At 36.0% G+C, this 21,747-nt stretch overlaps 1 protein-coding gene and 1 pseudogene across 1 annotated transcript in view; both read right to left on the minus strand.

Annotated features, from left to right (window-relative positions):
* The window catches only part of Fchsd2 (FCH and double SH3 domains 2), a 239,774-nt gene that overhangs the window by 100,001 nt on the left and 118,026 nt on the right, over positions 1–21,747 (minus strand). The window contains exons 7-8 of the mRNA XM_027942853.2: positions 21,537–21,591; positions 20,591–20,719 (exon numbers count right to left, since the gene is read on the minus strand). Coding sequence (XP_027798654.1) covers positions 20,591–20,719; positions 21,537–21,591 — 184 coding nt within the window. The remainder of the gene's footprint in view (positions 1–20,590; positions 20,720–21,536; positions 21,592–21,747) is intronic.
* Positions 10,416–11,242, minus strand: LOC114098614 (S-formylglutathione hydrolase pseudogene; annotated as a pseudogene).

Consider the following 21,747-nt stretch of genomic DNA (forward strand, 5'->3'; position numbering starts at 1 on the left):
GAGGGAAGGTAGAAAGAGAAATGAATAAAGAATCCCTACTATGCAGGAGGCACTTACACATATTTACAACTCATGAGAAGGATGTCATTAGCCGCATTTCCACAGATGAATACATGGTTTCACAGACTAAGAAGCATAATAAAGCATTGGAAGCCCATTCCTTTCTTCTAATTTTTTTGAAATGTACAGTACAGTCTTGTTATCTATAGTCACCCTCCTGTGCAACAGCACCAGAAATTCTTAACTCTTATCTAACTACAGTTTTGTGCCCAGGCAACAACTTTCCCCAACCCTGTCCCCTTCTCCAGCCTCTGATAACCTCCACTGTACTATCAACTTCTATGAAATCAACTCTTAGATTCCACATCAGTGAGATCATATGGTACTTGACTGTCAAGAGCCTACTATTTGTCACATTATCCTAGGTGCTAGAAATACTGTGCAGAGAGAAAAAGACAAAAAGTCCTCCTCTGCATATTATGTCAGAGGTTGCCATAATGTAATAAACACAGTGAAGGGATAAAGCATGAAGATAAGATGCTATCTTATACTGGTTAGCCAGGGGAGATCTTACTAATAAAGTCACATCTGAGAAATGGAGCTGAGTGGAGTAAGGGAGAAGTGAGTTATGTGGTATCTGAAAGAAGAGCTTGCTTAAGAAAACAGCAAGTTCAAAGGTCCTGAAGTGAGAGGCATTTGGTGTGAAACATTCAGAAAGCCAATATTGAATTACACTGAAACAAAGAGTGGTTGACAACATAGGACCCCGTAAAATTTTTAATTTTAAACTGAAGAGAAGAGAAGCTATTAGCAGGTTTTGAGCAAAGGAGTGACAAACTATAGTTTAGGTTTTAAAATGATCACTTTGGCTATTGTGGAAGGAATACATATTGAAGGTAGGGGTGGAAGCAGAGAATCAAAGAGAAGACTTTAGTATTTGCAGATATAATAATGGTGGCTTGAATTAAAATAGCGGTAGTGGAGGTGAGGGAAAAATGGTTCTACTTAAAAGAATTACCAATGGTATGATGTGGGGTTTGGAGGGGGGCAGCAGGATTTAGGTTGTGGAAGTCAAGTTTCTCACTGTTCAACATAGCATCTATATACAAATAGAAAGGCAGGGAGGTAAACCAGGTGTGAAGGCACATTCCTGAAATTCCAGTTACTTGGGAGGCTGAGACAGGAGGATCACAAGTTCAAGGCCATCTTGGGCAATTTAGGGAGACCATGTTTCAAAATAAAAATAAGAAAGGGCTGGGAATGTAGCTCAGTGGCAGAACACTTGCCGAGCAAGCACAAGGCCCTGGGAAGAAAGGGAAGGAGGGAGGCAGGAAAGGATCTTAAAAGTACAGGATTTGAACTGGGCAGCTCAATGTAAATTTATGTCTATACACACAAAAACATACACATACATGGACAGATATAAAAACAGATACAGCTGTATGTGTGTGCAAAAGACAGGAAAAATCAAAGTGCTTTTCCTACTCTCCCTTACCAGTCAGTATTATTAACACTTCTGACATTAGATATGTGTGTGACAATCCTCCAACAGACACCTGCTGAGGATACTCTAATTCAATTCCATTCTGACACTGCCCTTCTGGACAGCATTGATGTCACATGTTAAGACCTCAGTCCTACAAGAGTACTGCCCACTTTCAAATGCCAATCGCAAATCCCAGGTCGTGACTTGTATTTCTGATCAAACACACAAAAATTTGTAACAATTTAGTGGAACCCTCCTTGGGTTTGATTAGTTTGCTATAGTGGCTCACAGAACTTGGGGAAATACTTTACATACATTTATGCATTTATTAGAAAAGTTATTACAAAAGATACAGATGAATAGCTAGATGAAAGATATGTATATGATGAAGTGTGGGAGAAGGGGTGGAGCTTCCATGTCCTTTCTAGGCACACCACCTGCCAGGAACATCCATGTGTTCCTGAACTCTCTCCTTTTTTTTTTTTCTTGTGTGTGTGTGTGTTGCTGGGGACTAAACCCAGGGCCTCGTGCATGTGAGGCAAGCACTCTACCAACTGAGCTACACCCCCACCCCTCCTTTGGGTTTTTATAGAGGCTACATTATATAGGCAAGATTGATTACATCATTAGCCACTGGTGACCAAATCATCTTTAGCTCCTCTCCCCTCCAGGGAAGTTGGGCTAGAAGTTCCAACTTTCTAATTATGGTCCAGTTCCCTGGGCAACCATCTCCTATCTTGAGGCCATCCAGGAGCGAGCCCACCAAGAATGGTCTCATTGGAACAAATGATGCTCCCATTACCTAAGAAAAAGATTTAGAAGTTCTGTGTCAGGAACTGGGGAAAAAGACCAAATACAAGAACAAAAGATTGTGCTAGTGCCCTTGTCTCAAGGGTTTTAAACACCTGGGTGGCATGTGTGCAGAGATCAAATATATATTTTATATCATAACATCACAGTGTGTACATAAATAATTTCCCAGAAATGGTATAAGAAAAGTACACAATAAGCCTGGAACATTTAGACCACAAAGGAAGAATGATGGGAACACAGTAAAGGACAGGAGTCAGCTTAAAGAGATTCCTGTTGGTTGTGTATGGGACACTATGAACATAAATATAAATAATAAGACAAACAAATTTCAATCCATGAAAGAAAATAGAAATCCATGAACACAATGATTAAGAAATGAATGAATGCATGAAGGGATGAGAGGGGGAGAATAAGAAACTTCTCCCTTATAGTAGAGTTCCAACTAAATATTGTAGAAGGAATGATGAAAAATAGAAAATTACTATTTGGTAACCATCATAAAAGTGGTTGAGTTCAGGAGGGTTCACTTAAAGTATGCTAGGGCTGGTAGGTGGAGGTCTGATGAGGAATACAATTGGCACAGTTTCCTCACAAAATATTATTTCTTGGTCTGTTTGGATTGTGTAACCAATATCATTAACTAGAAGATTTATAGACAACAGAAATTTACTTCTCACCCTACTGGATGCTGGGAAGCCCAAGATGGAGGCATCAGCAGACTCAGTGTCTAGTGAGGGTCCACTCCCAGGTTCACAGACAACACCTTTTCATTGTGTCCTCACATGGTAGAAAGAGCGAGGGGTCTCTCTCTCAGGCCTTCCCAAGGCATGAAAGCTACCATGAAGGCTGTGCCCTCATGACTTACTTACCTCCCCAAGACTACCTTCGAATACCATTACCTATGTATTTTTGGGAAACACATTCAGATATAACATGATTACATAGGAAAAAAAGATTATTTTATAGTGGAAGAAAACACAGAAGATACCAAATTGACTAGGTGATCAAGAGTAACATCACCAGGAATGAGACAGGTGATTATATCACTCATACATCTCTAGATATGGTATACTGAGAAGACACAGCATCTTTTCTGAGATATTTTTGCCAAGAATGCATGGCCTGAGAGGCACCCAACAGATTTGGAGGCTGTATACTTTAAAACTGTCAAAGTTATGAAAGACAGGATAAAAACTAAAAAACTTTAAAAAAAACAAACCTCTTCCAGATGGAAGGAATCTAAAGAGATATGCAATTGAATTAACCAGAAAGAGATATTTTTGAACATTTGGTAGAATTTGAATTTGATATGTAAACTGGATGATATTTATATAATGATGCTGATTTCCTAATGTGGATGGTTAGGTAGAATAGCCTTGCTTGGAGGCGATAACATCTAGAGTATTTAGAGATGATGAGGCATCAAGTCTGCAATTTGCTCTCAGACAGCACATGCCTGTAATCCCAGTGACTTGAGAGGCAGAGGCAGGAGGATCACAAGTTCAAGGCCAACTTCAGAAATTTAACAAGACCCTGTCTTGTCTCAAAATAAAAAATAAAAAGGGCTGGGGATGTATTTCAGTGGTATAGGGGCCTGGCATTCAATCCCCAGTAATGCCCTCCCCCCCCCAAAAAAAATCAATATAAAACAAAACTCCCACCATTCAGAGAATGGTCTCTTAAATCTTCCATGTTTTATGTATAATCACTTAAAAGTGATAAAATTTAAGTAAAACTATCTTCAACCAAATCTCCCTAAGGAATAAATTTTTTAGTTGATTAAAAAAAGCAATTCAGAATCTTATTTTTATAAAAGAACATTCTAGCCTACTGAAACAAGTAGCCTGGATGCCATCTATGAAAGTAAGAGTACTGGACTTGATTAGTCCAGTTATTTTTCTGCTTCAGCACTTCTACAGGATATGATGCAGGCTCATAGTAACCCTTTGCATGTATGTACATGAGTTGTGAATCTTTCTACTATTAGAAGCTGGGAGGCTCCAGCCACTTGAGATTCATAGGCCTAACTAGTCTGTAAAATTCTATCACTACTCTTCACTTATTTTTGAAATCTTAATCTTATTTTAATTGTTATTCTTCCATTTCATATATTCTACAGTCTTTATACATCAGAGAGATGCAGCCCATTCTGAGATTAACAATCAAGACTGTTAATTTAGATTTGCTCCCACGGTCACAGTCAGGGGCACACTAAACATGGGCTTGCTTGCAATAAACTGCACATAGCCATTTCAAAGAATCTGCTCCCAGTAACTTTCTGTGTTTCCTGAAAGGAGCAATCCAAGTCAGTCCCTGTTTCAACTGAGATCTACAGATTATGTAAATCGCATGATGATCAACAGAAGCTAAGACCACGATTGCTAATGGGGCTGGCCTGGGAATCTCAGAATAATTCTTGGCCCAGTATACTAACAAGCTGCCATTAATTTATTACAACAGGCACATAAACTAAAATCAATTTGCCATCCCTATTCCTTTAAAGCTGCAAAGATTTCCAATAAAAATATTATCCCCCATTCTGTAACTACCAAAAAAGTTCTGTCCTGATAATATTGGGGTAGGTGTGGGAGAAGAGCATAATATAAAGAAGAGGATAATAAAGAATCCCTGCTTTTGAAATATACTCTGATAATAAGAATTCCCAAGTTATATGAAGGCCAAACAGAAACATGGGGGTCAAAGCAGAGTAAAGTGTGCTTAGGGAGGGAGGTGCAAGCACTTCTGTCATCATTTTTTCCTACCTTTGATCTAAAGCACTTTTGGCTGGTCGCATAGTGGATACAAGATGACCTAGGAATGGGGAGGTACTACACACATAAAGAAGGTGTCTTAGCACTGCTCACTTGGTGCTTCTCATCTTCAATACAATAACTTTGGACCCTTTTTTTCTTCTTTAATGTCCAGTTTAAATACAAAGCTTCTGCCTTTCCAATTCTTAGCTGCTCTATGGGTATATCATATCTAGGTGTTTCCAGGTCATTTTGAACTGTGCATTTAGTCCTGTTTTAAGTACAGGAAGTATGTGTAGTTGAGAAATAAACACTTTTGAGAACTGAATATTAAGTGACTTGAGAATAGCAATATTCTCTGCTCTCTATTTACCTAAATCTTTCCAGCAAGTTACTAAGTAAGCTACCCTAAACAAAATGCAAAGTTAATATCTCTAAATATGCTGTTGTTTTTGTTTAATCATATGTTAAGAGAATTACAAGCAGTCAAATATATCTTATGGTATTATGCAACTCAGTTTATAAATTGCAAGTGGTACTAAAGTAAGAGCATGTCACTTAACACTTTGTCCTCTGCATTTCAATTCAATGTGTAAATACTAAGCTCTCTGCATTAAGAAGCTGATTCTGTTCCATCTCTAAAAGCATCTAAAGCATTTAGGTAGTCCTTAACAAGTACTATTATTGAAACATTCAATCAAATCTTCAATTTTAGTGTTAGTAGTTTCTTCCAGCTGAAGACAGTAATAACATTATTTAGTATATGGCAGAAGTTACCCAATGTGAGAACAAGGGACAGCTGGGAGAATGTGCAAGATCAGAATTATTTTCATAATAATACTAAGACATCATCTGCATTTTCCACTTTCATCCTCTCACAAGCACGTAGTGGAGTTTTACAGAGGCTTGAAATTAGGTGAGGACACAGACACTCTGACAGCTAGTGAAATCTGTACCCAGGCATTCTTGTGTCTAAAAGATTTCTCAATTTAAATGTCAAACACAGTAAGTATCATTAAGCAAACCCACATCTATAAAAGTTCCTTGGGTTCTCAATGATTTTTAGGAGTATAAAGAGGTCTGAGACAAAAAAAAAACAACAACAAAAAACACAACTTAATAATCACTGGTATAGGCTGTTGGCAGTCAATGTAAAATTGGGAAAATGTACAGAATATATTTTATATAAGTTAAGTGATGACTCTATTTATACTTTGAGATTTTCTTCCTTCAATCATTGTCAACTAGGGCATAAACTTTAAGGTTTTCCCCTTACTTTTTTTAGTAAAAATGTGCCTTACATAAAAATGACAGAGATAACATGACTTCCTATCAACTTCTGGAAAAGATGATTGAACAAATACCTTCACAATGTAAAAAGGTGGAGGTAATGATCAGGAGTCATCATAGATTAAATAAAAGTCAAAACAAAATGAGACCATAATGGACCCTATCTATCTATCTATCTATCTATCTATCTATCTATCTATCTATCTATCTATCTTTGTGCTGGGGCCTAAACTCAGGGGCACTTAACCACTGAGCCACATCCATAATTCCACAATTATTTTTAACTTTTATTTTGAGACAGGGTCTTGCTAAGTTGCTGGGGGTCTCATGGAGTTGCTGAGGCTGGCCTTGAACTTGCAATCCTTCAGCCTCAGCCTCCAGAGTCTCTAATATGACAAGCGTGTGCACTATGCCTGGCTTCATTTATTTTTTAAATATTTAAAGTTACTAGACTGTAGATCTGCCAAAGAAATGAAATATCCTCATTCATCAGGCATTAGTGGAAATGACCCTGGACAAAATGTAGTACTGCAAAGTGGTTAGAAGAAAGTACATGGGAGGTAGGCTGGTTTAATCCATGGTTCAGCTGTGTCACTGCCTGCCTGCCTGTGTAACCTGGGCAAGATACTTATCTTTTTTTGTTTCAATTACTTCTTTGATAAAAATAGGGATAATGATAATAGTATCTATTCACAGAAAATTGGTAGATTAATGAAAGTAAATAGTTTAGATGAGCACCTGACATATACAGAGTGATTCCATGTGTACTTTTTATTAAGTCTGTCTTTGTTTAACTGGTATATCTTAAATATTCAGAAGAGTACCAGGTACTAGTAGACTCTCAACGCAGTTTCTGAATTCATCAATGTCTAAGCACCTTATAATAATAATATGATAATAATAACTTTTACATTTATTGTGTGCTTACTGTATACCGGGTCAAGGTAGAAATGCTTACTATACTTTACCTCCCTGAATACTCCCAAAGCAACTAGGATACTTACTAGCAGCTTCATATTATATACTAGTTATCTGAGGCTTTCAGAAGGGAAATAATTTGCCTATGTTCACAAAACTATTTAAGTGATAAAATCAGGAATCAAACAAAACTTGCCTTGCTTTAAAACTTTTCTTCTTTAGGCAGTATGTTATATTTGATTGTGAACAAGATTTAACAGAACGTGGATTAGATGAAAACTCTGTACTGTTGATAGGTTTCACCACAAATAGATTTCATGCATTAATATACTTAACAGATACATATGTTGGTACTATGCTAAGCTCAAGCAATACAGCTGTAAGCAGAAAACACACAATTTTGTTTTTAAGAATTTGTAGCATACTAAGGGCAGGAGGTAAAACAAAAAAAATATAATCAAGTATACAATTACAAGTTAAGAAGAGTATTAAAAAACCTGATGCTAGGAGAATATAAAATAGAGGAATGTATTTAATATAGTTTGAGGAAGGCTTTCCTACAGAAATAGGTTAGAACTATGTGTGAACCCTAAGACTTAAGAAAGTGTGCCTAGTGTATGTAATGACCTGGGTTAGATTCCAAGCACTACAGGAAAATGCAGGAGTTAAGAAAGTGAATGTGAATGACAGTAGAATGAATTGGACATTATTACCCTATGTGCACATATGATTACATGACCTAATGTAATTACATGACCTGATGTAGATGTGTGACTCTACATCATGCACAACAGACGAATGAGAAGTTATACTCCATTTATGTATGATGCATCAAAATGCATTATACTGTTATGTATGACTAATTAGAACAAATAAAAGTTAATTAAAAAAAGTGAATGTGATAGTGAGGAGGCACTGGTATAGGAAAGAGATTGGTATGGTTGAGAAACTAAAAAGAGTCACTCATTGAAGGGTAAAGAGTAAAGGGAGAGATCTGAGATGAGAATAAAGAGACAGATAGGTAATAGTTAATAAGTAAAAATAATCCAAATGTTAACCAACTAATGAATGGGTAAATAAAACGTGGTATATCATTATTCAATCATAAAAAGGAATAAATAGTAATACATGCTACAACATGAACTCTTGGGTTCAATTCTCACTACCAAAAAATACATATGTGTGTGTGTGTGTGTGTGTGTGTATAAAGAACTGAAAATCGGAACTCAAAATACGTATTCCATGCTCATACAGCATTTTTCACGATAGCTAAAAGGCAGAAGGAACGCACATTTATCAGTGGATAAATAAATAACACATGGTATGTAAATACAATGGAATATTATTCGGCCTTATAAAATAATGAAATTCTGACATATACTACAACATGGATGAACCTTGAAAACATTACGCTAAGTGAAATAAGCCAGACACAAAAGGATAAATCATAATTCTACTTATATGAGATACTTAGAGTAGTCAGATTCACACAAAAAACATAGTGAATATGATGAGATATCATTCTTGTGATTGTGTTATCATAAATGGCAAGAAAAAAAAGATTATCTGGGTAGGTTTAACATAATCACACTAGCCCTTTAAGAGTTTTCTCTAGCTGGTAGTAACACAGGAAGTAAGAGATTCAAAGTGGGAATGCATGAAATGGATTTGACATACCATTGCATTTTATTATATGTTAACTATACTTCTCCAAAACAGATTTTTTAAAACAAGTTAATTTCTTCGAAGTTCTTACTCTTGTCACCCTATATATTACTCTTTTTGATGGATACAATACCTTTAATTATTTTTATGCGGTGCTAAGGATTGAACCCAGTGCCTCACATGTGCTAGGCAAGTGCTCTGCCACTGAACTACAACCCCAGCTCTATATGCTTCTCTTAAATAGTTCTATGAATGCTCAGCTTCAGTATCCCTCACTCACTGTTGATTCTCCAGCAAAGATACTCAACTCAGAGTCAAGCTACAATGTCTAAGCCTGTTCTGATGAACTGGCCACTGCAGGGTATAGATTACTAGGTTCTAATTTACATTTTTAAAAGATTAATTGGTAAACTCTAGAATGAAGATCATCTAGATAAAACTTAAAATTTTACAAGAAATTTGTTAGTTGGAATATCCTTTTTTAGAACATTTGTTTCCAAACTATATTTCAAGGAACTGTAGTATTCAGCACAACACCTCAGGAACCACAGAAAGAAGTAAGGGAAGTGGCACAGGCAGGTGAGAGGAGTGGGAAACACACACAAAGAGGAACACGCTCTCAAGTTTTACAACCAAATAGCTTTCCCCTTCATCTGCTTTATGTATAAAGATTCCACATAGGAGTCTGAAAATATTTGACTTCTAAAAATATCTTAAAACAACTGTTTTTGAAGTTTGATAAGACTGGCAAAAGACTCTCTTTGTGTCTCAGGGAGCCAAGCATAATATGATCAATATAGCAGGAAAAGGATCTACTGTATCATATTCCATAAGCCCCTGGAGAGCTGCTCCAGAGAATCATAACCTTCTTATTTGTGGCTCACTGATGGCATGGATCATATCCAATTCATTTTTGTATCATCAAGCGCCTATCACCAAGTAAAAACTCAAATGCAGAGTTGAGTGGTTACTACACAGAAACCTAAAATATATATTATCTGGCCCTTTATAGAAAATGTTTTCCAACTTCTGTTCTATTATAAGGTATAAATAAAGGTCTAGAGTACAAGTGAAAATGGAATTACTCCTGAAATAACAGAATGTAATTATAGCTGTAGTTATCAAGAAAAATGGTCAGTAGGGTTGATAGTGGACAGGAGAAGTCACAATGGAAGAAAAACAAGTAAAAACTAAGCTCCAAAGCACTGTTGTCCAGTAGCGCTCTGAGACAATGAAAATACATCTGCACAGTCCAATATGGTAGTCACTAGCCACATTGGTTTCTGAACACTTAAACTATGGCTACTGTGACAGTAAAAAGAATTTTTAAATTTATTTTTTTTTTCAGATTTTATATATTTATTCAGGAGATTCAAGTGTAGAATGAAGTTCTTTCGGCACCATGAAATCCAATGTTTCAAAATGTTTTTCCTCAGCAATTCTGTTTATTATAAATTTTATAATCCTGAAGAGATTCTCTTATCAGAAGTTTTTCATGCATTCAGGTATTTTGCATAATGATTGATTATAAAGGTTGCAATGGAGGAGTAGCTATGATCATAGCCCTCCTATCATCTACAAACAATAGAAATTTTCTTTTCTATATAGGCAGCTATGAAATCATCAGGGAGTAAATGTCCATCTAGAAGAAACTGGTCATTTTTCCCTTGTCCAACTGAGAACCTGGACAGGACTTCACAAGATGGGTTGCATCATATTCCTTTCCTTTATTTTGATCTGTTCCCAAATATTTACTAAAGGTTTTTGTGCTCCATGGACACAGCACTGGGTTGCAAACTGGAGCAAATGCTGACACAGTTTTGTGTTTTCCGGGATTTTTCAAAGGACAAATTAGAGCTCCTTGACCTCCCATAAAGTGGCCAGAAATAGACATCCACTGGGGGTCCACTGAAAAACTGGTATTTATGATTTGGGAAGCTTCTTCATTACCTAAGAGTACATTCTGTAGTTACTTTTCCAAGAATCTTCAGTGATATTCACATAAAACCCAGCCAACAGTGCGGACACCCCAGCTCTCCATCTTCTCCTTTAGTATTACAGCTATGAGGGCTGGTATCTGGGAACAAATGATAAGGCTGTGTTCTGAGGCAGCCTGATAATAACGAGATTTTGATATAAAATTGTTCTGTGCAAATTAAACCAGGCAACCAATGTAGTACAGGGCACTTTCTACTTTCTGCCTTTGGTGGTAAGTAGACAGAAAATTTCCTTTTGCAGTTCAGATCAACACTGTCATGTTCAAAATGTTCTGCAATACCCCAAAGCACTTGTTGCTGGAAATCTGTTTCAACGCCATTCTTCTCCTATTCAACTACTACTTGCTCTGTGTGTGTATGTGTGTGTGTGTGTGTGTGTGTGTGTCTGTCTGTCTGTCTGTCTGCAGCAAAGGGCAGACGATCCTCTAGTAGTGATAGCTGCAGAGATGACAGGACTGAAGAGGCAAATGCCAAGAGACAGTAGGGCCTCAAAACAGCCACCTGGCCTCGTCCACACTTGGGCCTGCCCCCTCAACCTAATCCCACGGCTTCGCCCTCCTTGGGCCCAAAATTTATTCATTTTTAACTAACTTACATAGTCACAATGTACCTAAGGACTGCCATTATTGGACATTACAGTTTCTAAGCCCTGGAAGCTAGATTGAGAGTACTCATCACCTGATTCCTAGGATGGGGTGATTACTGGTGGAAACCATGGGGAGAGGGGGGGAGGAAATGAACTGCTTCTAATTTAGAAAAGTTTCTGCCACAGATGGATAAAGCATAATAAATATGGATAATGTTAAGGATAAGATTGCAGACATATTTAAGAACTGTATAGTATTAGCAGAAACTGGGCAAATGATTATTCTCCCTAAGAAAAGGGACTTTCAAAAAGGATGTAAAACAAGAGAAGCAGAAAGCCAAGTTTGAAATCTGGGGACTTCCATGCTAATTCATTAAGTGAAAAAGTATTACTAGATGAAAGAGAAGTATACCAGCTAGAGATGGCAGAGATACCAGAAAAGCCAGAACTCAAAATAAAAAAGATGAGAGCTATACAATCTAAATATGAATGAGGAAGACTTTTTGGAATAATTAATGCTTAGCTAGAAAAGCCAGAAAAGGGACTTGAACACCAATAATATTTTTCTCTTTATTGACTACTCCCCCCAAAGAGTCTGCAAAAGATACGCCAAATTATCATATTTTCTAGATATTATATGTCAGATAAAGTTTTTAATTACTTTGCCCAATTATCAACTAGTCCAGACATGTTTAACTTTCAATGAGAACAAAAAACATTTGTCTAGAAATAAGCTCCCAATATTATTAAGCTTTTAAAGTCTTTCATTAGATTGACTAATGCTATCTTTCCTACTCTGATGTACTGTGCCTTATTTTTCTTCATCCAAACCACAAAGAAAATATTGTATGAACTCTTAAAAAGAAAAATATTTTATAAGATCATGTTATTCAAAAGAACATTTAAGGAACAACTATCTCATTTTCCAGCAGCCAGTTAAGTTGCTCTCTATAGATCTGATTAAACTGGTTATCTCAGGTCCATGGTTTAGCAATAGATTTTTATTTATTTTACTTTGAAGTTAAAAAAAAAAAAAAAGAACACTAGCCTGACAATATACAGACACAGAGCAATATATATTTAGTATCTGTTCTAGTCAATGGTTGCTTAAGGAATAAAAAGTATGCCTTGGGGAAGCTGTCCAAATATTTATATTTAGATAGAGACATGATCATCATTTTAAGAATATTTAGAACAGGAGAGAATGTGCAATGTTCAACAAATAATTTTATTCTATAATTCTCTCAAAATTCATGATATTCACTATATACTACTATATTCACTATATACTACTGCTTATTATATTATTTTTTACTAACAAGGAATGGTATGGGAGTAAGAAAACACCAGAGTGTCTAGGAAAGAACACCGAGACCTTAAGTCCTGGCTATAATATAATAACTGGATGTCACTGAGTCTCTGAGGTTGATCTGTTAAATAAGTTTAATAAATAAATTTATTAGGAAATATATTATAAAAACTAAATAAATAATGGTTTTTAAAGCACTTGTAGTATCTTATAATGCTAGGCACCTAAATAGTTGCTCCATTCTCACTCCCAAGCACTGAAGTCTCTTTTACACTCTCCTTCCCACAAACAAAACGAACAAAAGAAAACAAGAGTTATCTAAAATATACTAGAATTTCTTTTATTTATTTTGCATACTGGGGATCGAACCCATGGTACTCTAACACTAAACCACATCCCCAGCCCTTTTATTTTGACGCAGGGTCTAAATTGCCAAGGCTGGTTTCATATTCAGCATTTACTGGAAGAAGTAAAAGGAACCCATAAATACATTTATTATGCCAAAATAGAATTCCCTAGAGATTATTTGTTTGGGAATGGCAATTAAGAAAGCACTGGTATGGCTGAGGATTACCTGCTACCAGGAGGTATAGATATGCTGTGCCTGAGTCTCTAAACAATGACAGTGTTTAGAATATCTGGTCATGATTAGAACACTGTATAGCGATGTTGGAAGAGAAGCATTAGAGGAAGGGACAAAAGATGTTAACTAACAAAGGTTTGAGGTATTCAATAGGAGTCACATGGTCTCCAAACTGCCAATGTTTGAAAGCTGTAAGTAAAATTATTGATTAAATGGACTATTGTGTATGTTAAACAAACAAACATTCAGCATATATGGAACTTGGGTAGGTCTACCAGTGTTCTTTAGCTTCTTAAATCAGGACTTGAATATTATATCTTAGTTTGAAAATTGTAATACATTAGCTCTCTGACATTTTTCTTCTTCCTCAACCTTTAATCTATTTAGCATTCGACTTTCAACCTTTGATTTCCCCAAGCTTTCTCTTTACCCACCCTTCAGTCTTTTTGTGTCCTTGTGTTTTTTGCAAGCTTCAGTAAGCAAAGGTGAAAATCATACACATAACTTTATACAGAATCTTGAATTCTCACAATTTTCACACAAAATGAAATTAAAGATGGAAATCAATGTCATTTAAAACTGGGAACATAAATGTAAAATCATGAAATTCAGCTTCTCTCTAGTCTTCATTGTTTGCTATGTCATCTTTTGAACTTATTCAAGTATCAAGTTCTCTGCTCATAGTAATTGTAATATTGCCCTAATAATCATACCAGGGTATTGCAAGTCACTGAGGAATGAATCTAGCTAAAAATTCTCCAAAAATATCATACAAGTTTAAGGGCTAATATCTATATTTTAGCCATTTGACAAAAATCCCTGTGTTTTTGATTTTATAACACTACACAATGATTATTTTAATTGACTGTCCTCACCAACAGAATTGTAAAGATGAAGCTTATACTTTTTCTCCACCTTATTCGTTATCCCAGTGTGCTTAATAAAGTATTCAAATATGCTGTAAAAATAAATAAATAAATAAATAAATAAAATAAATTGCCAAGGCTGGCCTAAAACTTGGCAACCCTTCTGCCTCAGCCTAAGTCACTGAGATTCAGGCATGTGCCACAAGGCCCGGCTAGAACTTCTGTTATTTAAAAAAATAATGTAACTTGTATACCACGCTTCAAAATGAACAAAAACACTTTCATCATCTCATGGCTCCTTATGGAAGCCAAAAGAGGAAGACAATGCTCCATTTAACAAAAAAAAGAAGAAATAAGTCCAAAGAAACAGCATCATGTAAAGAATTAGTGACACCAGCCCTTCTATTAGACTTGCCAGATTTGAATTCAAGCTTTATCTAATTTCTTCATTTACGAAGTAAATGATTTATCATGTGAGGATTAAAACAAGATTGGTTATTCATTCATTTGTTCAGTATGTTCAAATGTTCACAAACATTTCTCATGCATTAAAAATATACTGAACTAGGTAGAAAGGATAAAATCTCTAATAAAACAAACAACCACTATCCTTATGGAAAGTATAGGTAAATGGGAGACAAGGTACTCATCACGTAGTGATAGATCTAAGTAAACTGCAACTATACTAAGTGCTACAAAGATGAGATAAACCATTTTCATGGTTGGGAGGAGTAACCAGGTCAGGGAAGTGTTCTTCAGAAAACAACCCAAGGAAAGAGATCTGAAGAAGTGACTTCAGAAGACAGCACAGGGAGGGTGTGTATATTGGGCAGGGGGGTAGGGTGAAGTGGGAGTGGGGTGGGGTGGGATGGAATGGGGTGGGGTGAGGGGAGGTAGGGTGAGGGGGGTAAGGGGGGTGAAGGGGTGGGGTGGGGTTTGACAAGTTCAAGAGGAACCAGCTAAGAATATTAATACTGGGGCTTCCCCCATAAATGGTCTACCAGATTACCTACAGTGAAGCTCCAATTTGACAAATCCTACCTCAAACTAAGACAGATACCATATAAGCATATACAAGCAGAAGTAACTTGAAAGTTAACTGTATTACTGATAGCACTGGAGTTTAAAAAGTCAATATATAGTCATATTCCTTAGAAACCTTGTATAAAAAAGGAAGATTTAGGGAACAAAAAGGAATAATTAGACAATAAAACTATTTTTAAAAAGTTAAACGTTCAATAAAATAGTTGAAGAATTTTCTCAGGAATAGAGCATAATAACAAAAATGGAAAATAAGAGAGAAAAGAAATTTTAAAAACCAGAACAGGAGACTCAACATATTAATAGAAGGAGTTCCAGAAAGAGAAAAACAAAGGGAAGAAGTAATCCAAGAAATCCAAGGGTATACTAAGAATAGTCCATAATTTCTAAAAACGAAAAGCAAAAAATGAAATCAGATACAAGAATCCAAGAAGCAGGATGGCTCTGAGTTCTCAAGCCATATAGGAAACAGGAAAACAATGGATTATGGATTCCGACATTTGCAAAAACAGTTTTCAACCTTTAACTGTATACCCAACTATAAGCACAGAATAATGACATTGTCATAGATACAGCACCTCAAAAAAGCTTACTTTCTATACCTTTCTCAAGAAGGTACTAAGAAAAAAAAAAAAAAAAAAGACATATGATACAAAAAGCTGAAGATCCAGAGAGGGGACGGCAAAAGGAGATCTCAGGACAACTTGCTAGCATCAGACAGAGGGCAACTAGTGGCGTGTAACTCCAAGACAGACATGATGAGGTATCATCATCAAGATCCCAACAATTGTCAATATAGCAGCAGAATTTAAGAACTATATGGAGAAAATAGAATAATCAATTGTTTTGGTGCCTAAGAGGGCAGAAGGAGATGAAATATGTTCCAAACCCAAGACCAAAGATCAGCTTTGCAATAGAAAAAACTCTGGTACTTAAGTCTTCAATACAAAATCCTCTGCTTCTAAACTGTCCATATAATTTTTAAAAAGATTCTAACTAGGGCATTATCACCTTAACATCTACTCAGAACAATAAGCATTTCTAAATAAGGTACCCCAAAACTGTGGTCAATTCAGTGATGGAAGCCAATAGAGTGATGGATGGGAGTTTTCCAATACTGCAGACCCACAGAATTAGCCTGAGGAAGAAATAAGTTAGTCACACTACGTTTTTAAGGATCTTCTGCCTCTATATTAAATCAATACTCTAAAATGTTTCATGAAATGAAAAATTAGAAGCATAATCTACCTAATGCTGATTAAAAACAAGCATGGGGACTTCAAAAGAAGTTCAAGAACACCTAATAATCTGACAGTTGGTCAGGTTCATTAACTTTCTCTGTTTTTGGCAGAGCACAGGTCCCCCAAATAAGGTATTTTTTCCTGGTTTATTGAAGGACATCTTCTTTTGGTGTAGATTCAATTTTGAAAACATAGGATTTGGGTTAGAGATATAGCTCGGTAGTAAAGCACTTACCTAGCATGCATGGGACCATGGGTTTGATTCCCTATACCACAAAACAAAATGGGTTGTTTGTTTGCTTAAGTGGTGCTAGGATTCAACCCAGGGCTTTCTACATTCTTGGTGCACACTCTTATCACTGAAGCTACCCTCAGACTAAGATTTTAGTTTTGCTGCTGTTTAAGCTAATATTAGCTCATTTTAAAATATTCATGGTAGGGGACACCTGTGCCATTATAAAAACTAAATGCTATCGATGAAGAATCAGTCAGTAAAGCAAAACAGAAAGTGAAAAGAAGGCACAGAAATCTATGTCCAAACTGGGTCTTTGGTAGGCTGGGTTATTAGAATGAATATCCCAAAATATCTAAGAATATCCTCTTTGTCATCACAAAACCAGATGTCTGTAAGAGTCCAGATCCAGATACCTATATAGTTTTTGGGAAAGCCAAGATTGAAGTTTTACCTCGGCAAGCACATTTAGCAGCTGCTGAGAAATTCACAGTTCAAGGTGAAGCTTTCTCAAACATTGAAAAAAACACACAGACTCCAACTGGTACAAGAAAAGAGTGAAGAGGAAGAGGTTAATGAAACAAGTAAGGAAGCTAAGGATACAGAATTGGTCATGTCACAAGCAAATGTGTTAAGAGAAAATGCGGTCTGAGCCCTGGAGAATAACAGTTAAGAATCTTATAAGCAAGGAAATGCTACAATAGAATTAACAATGTATATATCTGAAAGCCAGAACCTTTTTCTGGTGTTTCAAAAGGGTAACTACATCTTGGTTTGAAATTTGTACTGTTTCTAGCATTTAAAAAGTCATGGCTTCTTGTTGGATGAAAAATAAAAACTGGCATTAAGCATATTAAATGTGACAGAGTTTAGCAACTAAATGCTGTCTATGTTTCTAACAACTCTGCTAATGTTTCTAAAGTCTTAAACGGCCTCCACTTACAAATCAATGGAACGTTAGATCCCACCTTTGCCAAGAGCCATCTATGAGCCATGGATAAACTGAGCGGTGGTGGAGCCATTAGGCAGGGAAGCCTGGTATCAGGAACTCCCAGTACGAATACACTGGTTTGAGAATGCTTGATTACATGGCCCCCTGCCTAACCTACTGCTCAAGTTCTAACTCAGCTCTGGAGAGGGGAGTGACTTGCTGGAGCCAGACAGCCTCTGGAAGATAGGTGCAGATTGTCAAATACCAATCAACCTGTTTACTGCAAGACCTACCACACCAAGAAGGAAGCACCAAATAAGACTCCTCCCATTAAAACCTTATCCCTGCCCTTGATGTATTCCCCCCTTTTTCAGTTGTCCAGTTCCAGCTCCTATCAAGACTGGAAGACCCATCAGATGCTCCACTTTTTAAACTCTAACCTTTAGCTCTGTATTTCTTACTGATTATTTCAGACATTTTATTTTCCCAGGTGGCTCACATCTCCTGAGCAGGAACCTGCTTTGTCTGGGTGTAAGACATCTCAATACACCTTAAGGTTTAATGAATTACTGTCTTCATGGTTTTCAGAGACTGGCAGAAATACTAACTGCTTTTGTGCTAATTGTTTACAAAAAAGTAATGCTTTGCTATCTTGTTTACTATTATCCTAGCATGATCCTACCCTATGTATACCTTGTCCAGTTACCCACCAATGGCAACCACGGAACTCTGGATTACCCTGATGCTGAGTACCCTTAACTGTCCACGCCCCACCTGATAGAGAATAAAGACTTCAGGTCACTCCCCACCAACTTCTTCCTCTCTCAGAAAGAAGCAGTTGGAGATATCTTGTCCATTTTTTTCCACAGAAATGGAAAGTAGAAATTGACAGAAGAAAAATGTAACAGGGGTCCATTTTGTGCTTTGAATATAGCCCTTGCTGCTCTAAAAATAAATATTCACTGGGATAAAAAAATTGTTATAAAGACTGAGCATCTCTAATCCAAAAATCTAAAATCTGAAACACTTCTGGTCCCAAGCATTTCAGATAAGGGATACTTAATTTGTAGATTATCAGCTTTGATCTAATGGTAGACATATACAGGATATAGGGAATCAAATGCTGTGCAAAAAATCATCTTCAGTAAATATATTGTTTGAAACAATACATTTTCCTAAAGCAGTCATGCTAGAATGAATGAGAGGCCAATTCTCAGGTAAGTCTGAAGCACTATAATAAGATGCTAAAACATTTAACCTCTATGTCCAATACTCTTTGGGGAAAGGCACATAGAGTTCTCATCTGGATATAAAATAATTTCCTGTCTCATTATTCTAACCTATGTTCTAACCAGCAGAAGTTGCAACAGGACAAATGGCAGAAAAGGGGATTTCAGGCAATAAACAAAAAGGAAAGAAGAAATTTAAAAAAAAATTTTTTTTTTTTTTTTTTTGTTTGAGATGGACACAATACCTTTATTTTGTTTATTTATTTTTATCGAACCCAGTGCCTCACAAGTATTTGGCAAGCACTCTACCACTGAACTACAACCTCAGGCCCGGAAAGAAGAAATTTTGCAACAAGTTACTTCTTAGTCCAGTTTGACATCCTCCAACATTCCTGCCTTTTGCTAGACGTCTCAGGAAATGTTCCATCTTTACTTTCAAACAAGAAACTTGTAATTTCTGGATAAAGCTGATCTCTTTTCCCAGAGCCTCTGTAGTAAAAAGACTGCCTGCGCCAGTTGTAACCCCATTTTTAATTGCTGATTTCCTAAAACAAGCAATTTAACTATAGCAATACATGTGTTGAAGAGTCATTAAGAACTATACATTTAAGAGTGGTGTGTTGAAAATATAAGAGAAAGATAGAATAATCCAATGTTTGGGTTCTTAAGAAAACAGGAAAGAAGGAGATGCAATCCAAAGTGGAGTCTGTCTGCCTGCAAGTAGAGGCAGCCTGGCAGTGGGTTAAAATGGTTTTCTTCTCCTCCCCTTCCCCCTTTCCTTTACTTCTGTGAAAGTTCAAAATAAATACAGGTAGTATAGATGAGGAAAGATCAGGATATACAAATTGTAATCCAATCTTCAGTATTTCAGAGTAAAACCCAGAGTAGAAGACATCTTCATATAACCACCAGCATTTTTTGTTTGTTCAACTCAAAAAATCATCAAATATTAATGCATAATTTCACCTACTAAAGATAAAATCATGGCACTTGGAGAAAATCCATGGCACTTGGAGAAAATCCAAGTTTTTTTAAAAACAAAAAATAGCCAAAATTCTGGTTAATAAGTAATTCAGACTTTCTTAAACAATACACTATAAAAATATAAAGCACACCTTTTTATAAAAATATTTTCATACTATATACTTTTTTTGTAAAACCTGTTTTTAAAAAAATATTTTGCAGAAAATAACAAATAACAGTACAACCTAACAAAAAATAAAACTATGCTGAAATACCAGCCTTTCTCTGATAATTCAGAAGGTACTTGAAGATTCTATCTAGCTTCAATATTTTACTGAGTCTAAAGACCCGAGTCTCAGGAAATAGCTCAGAAGCAGTTTCCCAGCTTAAGAATTATGTCACACTTTATATATCAATCTTATCTTTTATATATCAATAATCACTATTTAGCAAATATCGTCTATGTCTAAGGAATAATGCAATCCTTTACTGTGAATTGGCTTTAAACATTAAAAATTAATTCCAAATTACTTGAAAACAAAGGTCGGTCACCAATATTGAGCACATTCTAATGAAATAGAAAGTAGCCTTGTTAGTATTCTATACTCAATCCTATGTACACAACACCCAGCTCATGGGTTGTTTGTTTTTAATGAAACAATATTATCACAGATATTAAAACTGTATTACCTTCATAATGTTAACTAAATCTGTTTGATAGTAGCGATCCTGATGTGCATTTGCTGCTGCTAGTGTAAGAAGATAATCATTCCTTGCGTGGGTAGCTTTGGAATTACACTCAGATCGCCGGGCTTTTAACTAAAACATAATAATAAAAGGAAAAAAATCAGTGCAAACTGATACTGTATGGAAAAACAGCAATTAATGGCTCCCCACCAAGAGTAAAAATAACAATGTGGAGAAAACATTTACATGTATGTAAAAATTATACTTCACTATTAAGAAATGAAATAGTACCTGAAAACATGGGGAAAACATTTTTAAACCTTTGTTATTTATACTTAACATAATTCCAAAGTTTTCTACAGAACTGAAAAATATTTTTTTGAGTTTATTGAGATGGGAAAATAAAGGTTCTAAATAAAGGTTCCTTATTTTTGAAGACATGGGTAAATCTGGAGGTTTTAGATACTAGTATTTTAAAAATCAACAATCCAAATGTGTCAGAAGAACTTCCTGTTGGTGGGGAACCTGGCAACAAACTCTGGTCTCTAAGCTTACTTGACAGGTACTCCAGTTTGAGAGCCCCTCAGAAAAACTCACTTGCACCAGCCCAGAAGGCCTGGTCAGAGGTCTAAGTCTGAGTGAAATGATTCTACAGCGCTTCTGAAAGCCCCTGCACTTTGTCTCTTGGACTAAGAGTTAAATATACAGACTACGTGAGTTGTAACGCATCCAAACCTACCCCTCAAGCAGTCTTGGGAAGCAAGCTATGTCCAGTGTCCACACCTGGGTGAAAAATCCCATCACTGGGAAGGAAAGTTCCTCACTGGGTTAATGACTTTGAAATGCTTCTCTAAAGTAGAAAAACCCCACTTCCATTCTCAAAAGACCCAAACTTTTAAAATATAAGGTAAGGTTTCTCAATTGTGAAATACACCTCTCAAAAACTTACCTTTACACTTGCTTTCTGTAAACTGATTCTTGATTGAAAAAGACTAAGTTTAGACCTATATAAAAATAGAAAAGAATGTTTAATAAAATCATATCATAATAAGATTACTAAATGTTATAATTACTAAAAAAATTAATAACCCTTTTCCAAGACACTGTTCTAAAGTGAATTTACAAATGAAAAGTCAAAAGTGATGCTTATTTGCCTTTAT

The sequence above is a fragment of the Marmota flaviventris genome, chromosome 9, assembly GCF_047511675.1.
Source record: "Marmota flaviventris isolate mMarFla1 chromosome 9, mMarFla1.hap1, whole genome shotgun sequence".
NCBI lineage: Eukaryota > Metazoa > Chordata > Mammalia > Rodentia > Sciuridae > Marmota > Marmota flaviventris.